Genomic DNA, 10,882 nt, shown 5'->3' on the forward strand with positions numbered 1-10,882 from the left:
CCGCATTGCACACACTTGTCCCCACGCACACACACGTGTTCCAGCCATGTCCCCGCACTGCACACACGTGTCCCCACGCACACACACGTGTTCCAGCCATGTCCCCGCATTGCACACGCGCGTGCCCACTCACACACACGCAGCGCCCCCCCCGCCCCCGCCCCGCGCATGCGCACACCCCTCCCCTTCGCGCCGCTCTCCCCCCTCCCCCGCCCTGCGCATGCGCAGCCTCACCGCCGCGCCCCCTCCTCTCCCTGCGGCGCTTCGCGCATGCGCCCTCCTCCGCTACTCCCCTCTTCGCCCCGCCCCCGGAAGTAGCGTTGCGGCGCAGCGCGCGAGCGCGGCCGGAAGCGGCTCTGAGGGGAGGCGTTGGGCTGCGGTACCGGCGGGGGCCCGGTGAGTCCGGTGAGGGGCTGCGGTTTACCGGGGGACGGGAGCGGGTGGAACGGGTCTCTCCGTGTCGTCCCAAGCCGTGGCATCCCCCACGGGGTGGTGGGTGAGTTGGGAGGATCCACCGCGATACTGGGCCCGGGGGCCCACGGTGGTTCCCGGTGGGACGGGGAGGCCTTGAGGGGGTTGGGGGGGGGGAAGGTTGGTGGTACCGGGTGGAGCGGGGGGGGGGGCGTTGGGGTTAGGGGTCCGCGGTGATAGCGGGGAGGGTTTAGTGGACACTGGGGGGGAGTGGGGCGTGCTGGGGGGAGGGTGGTTGTAATGGGGTGGGGGAGGGGATGAGATTCGAGGGCCCGTGTTGATACTGGGAGGGGACTGGGGTATACTGGGGAGGTCTGTTTGCAGTGGCGAGGGGGAGGGCGGTGAGATGAGAGGGTCTAGTTGATACTGGGGGGGGGGGGGGCTGGGGCGTGCTGGGAGGGTGTGCTTGTAATGGGGGAGGGAGGGCAGTGAGATGGGGGTCTGGTTGATACTGGGGAGGGACTGGGGCGTACTGGGGGAGTCTGGTTGTAGTTGCAGGGGGAAGGGCAGAGAGATGAGGGGGGGTCTGGTTGATACTGGAGGGACAGGGGTGTGCTGGGAGGGTGTGCTTGTAATGGGGGGAGGGAGGGCAGTGAGATGAGGGTCTGGTTGATACTGGCCAGGGACTGGGCCATACTGGGAGAGTGTGATTGAAATAGCAGGGAGGAGGGTAGTGAGATGAGAGGATCTTGTTGATACTGGGGGGGACTGGGGCATGATGGGAGGGTGTGGTTATAATGATGTTGGAGCACAGAGAGATGAGGGGGTCTGATACTGGGGGGGACTGGGGTGTGCTGGTGTGGTCAGGGTGCAGTGGGGTGGGGAGGGCAGTGAGATGAGAGGGTCTGATACTTGGGGGAACTGGAGCGTGCTGGGAGGGTGTGGTTGTAATGGGGTGGGGGAGGGCAGTGAGATGAGAGGGTCTGGTTGATAGTGGGAGGGACTGGGACATGCTGGGAGGGTGTGCTTGTAATGGAGGGCAGGAGGGCAATGAGATGAGAACGTCTGTTTGATACTGGGGAGGGACCGGAGCATACTGGGGGGTTCTGGTTGTAATGGGTTTTGGGAGGGGGATGTGATGGGAGTGTCTGGGTGATACCAGGGTACACTAGGACATACTGGGAGGGCTTGTGGTGTTCTTGGGGGTGGGGGATATCAGGATATGCAGGGAGGATCCTTGTTGATACTGGGGGAAAACTGGGCCATGCTGGGAGTATCTGGGGTGTTCTGGGGAGTGGAAAAGGGGTGCAGGGCTGGGCTGCGGGGGAGTTCCTGGCCATCCCACGGACACTGGGGATTCTGGGCGAGCAGGGGGGTGTCACTGACGCTATGGGGGGGTGAAAAAAATCATGTATTTTTGGCCTGGCAGCTCCTACGCGGCTGTGGTTGGAGCCTTTTTCTCTGCTGTGAATTCCTCCATCTCTGCCTCTTTGCTCCCACACAGGCCCCATCCTTCCTTCCACTGAAATTATTCTTTTTCCCTTCCCAACATATTTTCTTGCTCTTGTTTAGAGCCTGGGGGGCAGCAATTCCTTCGCAGCTACGCTTGATACCCCCAGCTCTTGCTCCGTGGGAAGGACTGGTCACCCCGATCAGTCCCATGACTCTCTCCAAAATGGCAAGTCGCCGTCACCCTGTCTTTGCTAAAGCTGTTTTCACCTGGGTTCGGCTCAGCCGTGGCACTGCCTGCCCAGGGAATACCTCTCCTGCTGTGTTTTCGGAGCACGTAAGCTTTTTTGGGACCCTCGTGGTTGCTTGTTTTGGGCTGAACCCACCAAATCTTCTCTGCTTTGGCTCATAGAAGCTCCACTCTGGCAGATGCTTGCTGGTTTTTCCCCCAAGTATGTCACCTTGCCACCCTTGTGCTTTTCTCGCTTTGCCCCTTGCTGTTCCTCTGGCTCATGAGGTCCACAGGTGCTGCCTGTACACTTTAATCCCTTCCCCAAGGGCAGACTCCTCTGAAACCCCTCAGTTTAAACCAGCCAGTGGTGGTGGATCCTTCCTGGCCCCCAGTAAGTCCAGCATCTCGTTCCGTTTCTCTCCCGATTAACATCCCCCTACTGTGGTGGGCCTCAAGGGGCTCCCACATAGCTGTACCCAGCACTGCAGCAACTAGGGAAACCCTAAAACCTCTCAGTGACTTTGCCATAGTTGTCCCATGGTGCCAGAAAACACTGAATTTATCATCCTGCCTGAATTCATAGTGGCAAGTCAGCCAGGATGTGCTGGATGTCTGGATGGCAGCAGAGGCACCCCTAATATCTGGCTTTTTCGGAGCTGGGGGAAGCATGTTTCCAATGAAAGGCTGGGCATGGGGCTCTTCACCACCATCATGGTTTAACCCCAGCCAGCAGCTAAGCACCACGCAGCTGCTCTATCACTCTTCTTCCTCAACTGGACAGGGGAGAGAAAAATATAATAACAGGCTCATGGGTCGAGATAAGGACAGGGAGAGATCACTCAGCAATTACCATCATGGGCAAAACAGACTTGACTTGGGGAAAATTAACTTAATTTATTGCCAATCAGACCAGAGTAGGGTAATGAGAAATAAAACCAAATCATAAAACACCTTCCTCCCACCCCTCCCTTCTTCCCAGGCACAGCTTTACTCCTGAATTCTCTACCTACCCTCTCCCTCCGTGGCGCAGGGGGACAGGGAATGGGGGTTACGGTCAGTTCATCACACGTTGTCTCTGCCGCTCCTTCCTCCTCAGGGGGAGGACTCATCACTCTTCCCCTACTCCAGTGCAGGGTCCCTCCCATGGGAGACAGTTCTCCATGAACTTCTCCAGCGTGGGTCCTTCCCATGGGCTGCAGTTCTTCATGAACTGCTCCAGCATGGGTCCCTTCCATGGGCTGCAGTCCTTCAGGAGCACACTGCTCCCGCGTGGGTCCCCCACAGGGTCACAAGTCCTGCCAGCAAGCCTGCTCCAGCATGGGCTCCTCTCTCCACGGGGCTGCAGGTCCTGCCAGGAGCCTGCTCCAGTGCAGGCTTCTCACGGGGTCACAGCCTCCTTCAGGCATCCCCCTGCTCCGGCGTGGGGTCCTCCACAGGCTGCAGGTGGAGATCTGCTCCACTGTGGACTTCCATGGGCTGCAGGGGGACAGCCTGCCTCACCATGGTCTTCCCCATAGGCTGCAGGGGAATCTCTGCTCCGGCGCCTGGAGCACCTCCTCCCCTCCTTCTTCACTGACCTTGGTGTCTGCAGGGTTTTTTCTCTTACATGTTCTCACTCCTCTCTCCAGCTGCAGCTTCTGTTGTGCAGCAACTTTTTTTTTCTTCTTAAATTTGTTATCCCAGAGGCACTATCACCGTCGCTGATGGCCTTGGCCAGCAGCGGGTCCATCTCAGAGCCAGCTGGCATTGGCTGTGCCGGGAAGCTTCTAGCAGCTTCTCACAGAAGCCACCCCTGTAGCCTCCCCGCTACCATAACCTTGCCATGCAAACCCAATACAACCACCTGCTCGTGCGAGTCTCCCCCTCTGTGTCCGTGTCCCGCTCCCAGCCCACTCTGTGCTGTCCTTTTCGGCCCACGCAGGTGATCCCGTTTTTAACACCTGCATTTGAGAGCAGGGGGACATGAGATGGCAGGTTTTGTTCTCCCCTCTGCTTGGGGAGAGCTTTCTGATCCCCCCCACCCAGTGTCACCCTGATGTCTCAACTCAAAGGGAAGGGCTCCGCAGCCTCCAGGTGAGAGTCCTGGCCAAGAAATGGTCTAAATCCATCTCAGAAAGGTGAGCGTGACCCAGGAGAGGGTAACTGTGAGCCTTCATCTCTGCTTCCAGCGTTACTCATGCAGTAAATACTCAGGGCTAGGCTGTTTAAACAACAACGGGAGCGTCTCATGAGTGCCTGCCTCAGCAGGGGACAAAAAGTGGTCATCTCCGTTCGTCTAAATAAGGATTTCTGCTGGTTTGGCGTTTTTATTGGCTTTCTCTACTTCTGGCCTTCTCATTTATTCAACCTGCCATCCCCCTCACCCTTTTCTGTTTGTAATATATTCGACCGTCACCTTCATCTCCTCCCTTTTCGATGTGGGATTCCTCAGCTTTGCTTTATCAGGATGTCCCATCCTAGTGCTCCTGCATTATTACCCTTTGGGCTGATGTTACTTGCTCTGTGCCAGCGAGACCAAATCGCGCCTGGAAACCCTCTCGCTTTGGCCGTGAATTCTGTTCTCCACACCTTGAGACCTGGCCAGGGGTGGGAGGTGCGGGTGAGGAGCAGGGTTTCTTGGAGCACTTTTTACTCGTTATGCTTTAATGGGCTCAAAGTGGTTATAAATAGTGTTTAGCTCGTTCACTCATAGCTCACCCCCTTGCCTTCCCTTGCAGTTGCCTGGTTGAAGCTGCATCCCCAGCTACAGCGGGCTCCCACTGATAACGGGGTGCTGGGGGGGTTTGGAAAATCCCTTGGAAGGACCCCATCACGTCACTGGCTGTCCGTAATCCTGCGGGCTCCCATCTATTCATAGCAGCCACCGAGTTTTACCAAATTACACCCCACATTGCAGATGCCAGCGTGGCCCAGTGGCCTCAGGCAGACTCGGCGGTTTCGTGGTTTAACCCCAGCCAGCAACTAAGCACCACGCAGCCGCTCGCTCACTTCACGCCCACCCAGTGGGATGGGGGAGAGAATCAGGGGGAAAAAAAGTCATACTTGTGGGTTGAGATAAGAAGAGTTTAATAGAACAGAAAGGAAGAAACTAACAATGATAGTAGTATCAATACTAAAATGACAATAATAATACTGAAAGGATTGGAATATACAAAACAAGTGATGCACAATGCAATTGCTCAGTACTTGCTGACCAATGCCCAGTTATTTCCCAAGCAACAATCCTCCCCACCAGGCCAACTTCCCCCAGTTTATATACTGGACATGACGTGCCATGGTATGGAATATCCCTTTGGCCAGTTTGGCTCAGCTGTCCTGGCTGTGTCCCCTCCCAACTTCTTGTGCCCCTCCAGCATTCTTGCTGGCTGGGCAGGAGAAGCTGAAAAATCCTTGACTTAGTCCAAACGCTCCTTGGCAACAACTGAAAACATCAGTGTTATCAACGTTCTTCTCATACTGAACCCAAAACATAGCACTATATCAGCTACTAGGAAGAAAATTTACTCTATCCCAGCTGAAACCAGAACAGGCGGGGTCTTTGTGCCCAGAGTTTATCGGTTCTTGGGGGTCCGACCGCACCAGCAGGTCTCCAGCACTTACCAGTCTTTGGAAGGCTTTGGCATGCTGCCTTCCCAGCCTGTACCTTTCCTCTCTTCTGCCTTTTTTTTTTTTTTCTGACAGCCGTTTCCCTGCTCACACGCACAGGAGTCCCTTCTTGGGCACCTTTAGGGTGGTTTTACATCTGGCTTTGTGGCAGCTTCCTCACCGTGTTGGTGTCGTGTTGGTGGGAGCGCTCTCCTCTGTGCAACAAGGTGCTTGGAGGCCCTTAAAGCATCTGCTGCTCCTGATGTCCCCTCCACCCCGCTGCCTCTCACCAGGATGTCTGTGGACATGGAAGGCAAGACCAAACCACTTGAATTAGCTGTTTGTGATGAAGACCTCCTTGTTTTAGCTGGTCGCTCTTGTCTGTGCATCAGGCTCTCATGGGGTGTGATTTCACACGGGGTTTTGAGAGACGGATTGTGCTTCTTCCCGTCCCTTGGCTAAACCGATCCATGTGTGGTGTCCCAAATGGGGACAGCAAATCCAGCCCAGGGGATCCCCACGGTGGATATCAGAGCCCGATGTCTCTTGTTGAGCTGTGCAACCGCTGAAAGGGCTCCAGAGGTATCAGTGGGCTTGGATGGAGCTTGGAAAAACCCTGGCCTAAGAGAGGAGCATTTGTTGAGAAGGTGATCTGAAAAACCACCCCGATACCCTCTGGAGCCGAGTTGCGGTATTGAATCCCCAGGAGCTGGGGGCTGAATCCCCCTGTGCATCCACTGCCTGTGCACAAGGCAGGGCTGACAGCTCCTTGTCCCGGACGAGGGGTCACGTAGGCACCCGGGGAGACCAAGCACCCTCCAAGGAGCTTTTCAAAGCCCTGTCTGGAAGCTGCCGGCCAGCCAGTGTGGCCCTTGATGGTTGTGGACACAGTTGAGGTTGGTCCCTCAGCTGTTGCTCTGACCAGCTAGCTATGAGCAGGCCCTGTGAGGAAGTGAATCGCTCCCTGCTATGAACAGCAGCTGCTTGTGGGTGCTAGTAACAGGCTTATGGGTAAAAAGGCTTTTAAGTGCTGATCAGGGCCGTTTCTCTGGTGCTAGGTCTGCCCGTCACCTCGATCCCCCAAAGGGGAAAGGGATTGGTGACACCAGGTTTTACAAACTCTCTGTAGTGTCTGTCTTTATGCCTCCTCTTCTTCCCTAGAGTTTCCCTCCTTTCGTATGTCTCTGTATCTCTCTCTGACCTCCCTCTGTGCTGCTGCCACCCACGTCTTCATCTTCATGCCTCTTCTTTTACCGTCTTGCTCCAGCCTGTTGCTCCTCTCACGCTCTCTCCTTTCTCATTTTTGTAGGGGCTGCCATGGAAGGGCAGCTGGGTCCCCCGGTCTGCGAGCCCCCCTTTTCCCAGAGGCTCTCCCCGCTTTCTGAAGGAGATGGGCCTGAAGGTGAAGAAGAGCAGGAGGAGGCTCAGGAGGAGGACACAGCCGGGACACAGCTGAGAGAAGAGCCGGGAGAAGGCTCCCCAGAGCGGCTAGGACAAACTTCTCCACGCCGCTCAGGACGGTGCTGCCGCGGGCAGGGCTCTCTCGCCCCTCGGGGTGCAGGCAGGCCCTGCCAGAACACTGATGAGGATGAGGGAGCTTCCCCGTGCCACCAGGTGCCGGGTGAGCTACGGCCATGCCGGCGGAAGCACCGGCTGTGCCTGAAGCCTGAGACAAGCCGGGCCCCCACATCCCCGGGACAGGGGGAGAGTGCCGAAGAGCCGGGACCCTCCCGGGGGAAGAGGCTACGGTTGATCTGGGGCCGGACAGGTGACTTCAGACAGAGGGCGATGGAGAATGGGCTGGAGGAGGTGCCGCGGAGCAGCGAGGAAGAGGAGGAGGAGAGAGGGTCTCGGTCCTGCTCCCCCGAGCTGCCCCTTTCCAGCGATGCCCGTCCCAAGCCGGACTTTGTGCAACTGATTGACGAGCGCGGCATCTACTCCACCGCCAAGCTGGTGCTGGGGAGCACGGTGGGTGAGCTGGAGGAGGTGGCAGCGGTGGGGCTGCCGGCCCATCCGAAACGGGGAGCAAGCGGCGTCAGCGAGCTGGAGATCCGCGAGGTGATCGTGGACGAGAAGCCCTTCCAGTGTGGCGTCTGCGAGAAGGCCTTCAAGCGGGCCTGGGAGCTCTTCAGCCACGAGGTGGTACACAATGAGGAGCGTCCCTTCCGCTGTGACCTCTGCCAGGCCTCCTTCAAGCGCCACTCGGACTTCAAAAGCCACCGGCTGGTCCACACGGAGGAACGACCCTTCCGCTGCGAGCTCTGCGGGAAGCGCTTCAAGCGTTCCTCCAACCTCCAAGAGCACCGGCGCATCCATAGCGGCGAGCGTCCCTTCCGCTGCCCCCGCTGCGCCAAGAGCTTCAAGACCCCCTATGAGCTGCAGCGTCACGCGCTTACCCACTGCGCCGAGAAGCCCTTCAAGTGCGCCGACTGCGGGAAGGACTTCCCCACCTCCAACGCCCTCCTCCTCCACCAGCGCCAGCACTGTGACGACAAACCCCACGTCTGCGGGGTCTGCGGTAAGAAGTTCACCTACGGGCACAGCCTCAAGGTGCACGAGCGGGTGCACACGGGCGACCGCCCCTTCGTCTGCCCGCTCTGCGGCAAGGGCTTCAAGCAATCCAACGCCCTCTCCTCCCACGAGCGAGTGCACACCGGCGAGCGTCCCTTCGTTTGCAAAACCTGTGGGAAGGCCTTCAAGCAGTCGTCATACCTGGTGATCCACGAGCGGGCACACACAGGGGAACGTCCTTACAAGTGCGAGGTGTGCGGGAAGGCCTTTGCCCGGCCCTCCTTGCTCCTCCAGCACCACCGCGTGCACAGCCAGGAGCGGCCCTACAAGTGCAGCTTCTGCCACAAGTTCTTCAAGGACCTGGCCTACCTGGCCGTGCACGAGAAGGTGCACACGGGTGAGACCCCCTACAAGTGCAGTGTTTGCGACAAGGGCTTCGCTCATCCCTCCAACCTGCTGCAGCACCAGCGCGTTCACCGCGACGGCTGAGCCCCGGCGCGGCAAGCGCAGCCACGGTGTCGTCAGGCCACGGCGGCCGTAAGCACGCCGCCACCGACAGCAGATGAGCCCCAGGCTGGAGGACCCCGTACGTGCGCCTGAGGGCCGGCGTGGACTCCCAGAAAGCTGCGGCTCTTCTCCTGAGCCCCAGCTCTTCGCCGAACCTGGACTCACGCCATGCTTTCCTCCTCCCTCCAAGGGATCCCAGCAGGACCCTCCCCAAGCCCATGGGCCAGGATGGCTGCAAGCTCCTGGTGGGCATGCCGTGGCTCATGGCATACCACCAGTGGGCAGGCAGGAGCCCTCTTTTTGCCCTTGTGTGGGGAGGAGGCCTGAGACCCCCTCTAAGTTATCCCAAGATCCCCCTCCCCAGTCATCCCAGTGAGCATGGCTCAGCCTGGGCGGGGGGCTCCCAGGGAGTTGGGGCACACTGTTGCCTGCAGTAGGGGACAGACTTGCCTGTCTTTTTGGGAGGGAGATATGACAATGGTACGGGTAGCGGAAAGGATCACGGGGAAGAGCGAGGAGCGGGCACCTCCCTTTCCTCCGAAGCCTTTTTGGGTTCAAGTGTCCCGTCCATATCTCATGCTGCTGCTAATGACCCAGTTAATCACCCCCTTTTTTTCTGCCCCAGGGTGCTGGCGGGGCTGGTAGGGAGCAGAAGAAAGGGGGGGACATGCTGCTGCCGTCCATTTTGGGAGCCTCAGCAAGTTACACCCGGTGCTGTAAGTTCTTCTTCAACCGCTCCTGGGACTTTCCAGGCAGGAACCTGGATGGGGTATGGGCAAGCGAGATATGACCAGCTCCCTGCATCATCATCCTCTTCCTCCTCTCTCGCTTCCCAGAACTACCCCTGCGCTGCTGCTGGAGCCTGGATTTGTGCCCCCTTGGCTGATGGCTGCCAGGCAGAGGGTGGCACATGGACCTTTGCTCGCGAGGGTGAGACAGGAGCCCTGTCCTCACCTGCGCTGATGTCCTCGGACTCCTGGATATCCCAGGTCCCACCCTGTCCCCCCCTTTTCGTACGGTCCCTGTAGCGCTGGGAACGGGGGGGGGGGGGGGGGGGTGGGATGTGTGCGTTCCTTGACGCTCTGCACACTAATTACAGGATGGTTATTTAATGATGGCTCTGTCTCATCCCCTCCTCCAGGCCATGGCCATGTCTAGCTGGGTCTTGACACGGGCTTTTGGTGCTGGTACAGTCCTTGGTGGTCTTACCTCCTTCCCACCCAGTACCTTCTCCCAGTGCCCTTCAGCCGTACGTGGGAAGTCACCTGGCATGTGTTGCCAGCAGATGTGGTAAGGAGAGACCTGCCGAATTGCAGGTGTGGGGTGGATCCCACTTGGCACTGCTAAGCCTGCACCCCACAGACGCGTGCAAGATGGGCCAGCAAGCCATCTTTGGGATTTGGGCTGGTGGATACCCCTGCAAGGATGGTTGTGGGCCTCCTGGTCATGTTGGTCTCCCCTGCCCCACAGCTTCCCGACTTCCTCCCATTTCAGCCCTTGAGACAGCACTGGCGCAGCTCTGGCCTCTTCATAAGGCTGTTCCTGGCTGCAGGTTGTGAGGTTGTGATTTGATTTCAGGGTTGAGCCTCTCCCTGAACATCCTCTGTAGCCCAGCCGGTGGTGGACACATCTCAGCAGGTTCCCATCCTGGGGTCTGTTTTGTCCACGTGTCCCTGTGGTGGCAGGCAGGGGCTGTCCAAGCAATTGATGGGGATCTGGGGTTGCATTCAACTGCTGAGACCATCAGAGATGATCTGGGGTATGCAGTTAACCTTCAGCTCCTCTTCCAGGAGAGCCTACATCTCTTATAGTCCCGATGTCCTATATGCCAGCCCTGCTGTGAGTGTCTGGGGTGATTGAGGGCATCTCAGGTGGCACTAGGTAGGTGGTAGCTAGACTCTGTGTGCTCTCGTGGTTGGACAAGCTCCAGCCTTTGATGGGCATCCTGCCCTGTGGGATCTCCAGCCTTTGGGATCCTGGAGGCCAAAGGGAGGTTTACCTTCCTGATCTGCTGCATTTCAGATGTGGGGAGAGGACCATCTCTGGTGGTTCAAGCCTCAGAGTGGCTGCTCCCAGAGATGCCTGTCTTGGAATTGAGGCTTTTTTCATGTGCTGGGATCATGCGTTGTGTGATCACCAAGCGATGGTGGTCACCAAGCAATGGATAAGATAACCGAATTATGGCCT

The 10,882-nt window shown here is 58.1% G+C and overlaps 1 protein-coding gene across 1 annotated transcript; it reads left to right on the forward strand.

Moving 5' to 3' along the window:
- The first annotated feature begins 312 nt into the window (after positions 1-312).
- LOC115337790 (zinc finger protein 70-like) lies at positions 313-9,807 on the forward strand. The gene is made up of 2 exons (XM_030006193.2): positions 313-396; positions 6,987-9,807. Exon 2 carries the CDS (start codon positions 6,995-6,997, stop codon positions 8,675-8,677), a length of 1,683 nt encoding a protein of 560 aa, XP_029862053.1. The 5' UTR covers positions 313-396; positions 6,987-6,994; the 3' UTR covers positions 8,678-9,807.
- The last annotated feature ends 1,075 nt before the right edge of the window (positions 9,808-10,882 follow it).

This window comes from Aquila chrysaetos, unplaced genomic scaffold (assembly GCF_900496995.4).
Source record: "Aquila chrysaetos chrysaetos unplaced genomic scaffold, bAquChr1.4, whole genome shotgun sequence".
Taxonomy (NCBI): domain Eukaryota; kingdom Metazoa; phylum Chordata; class Aves; order Accipitriformes; family Accipitridae; genus Aquila; species Aquila chrysaetos.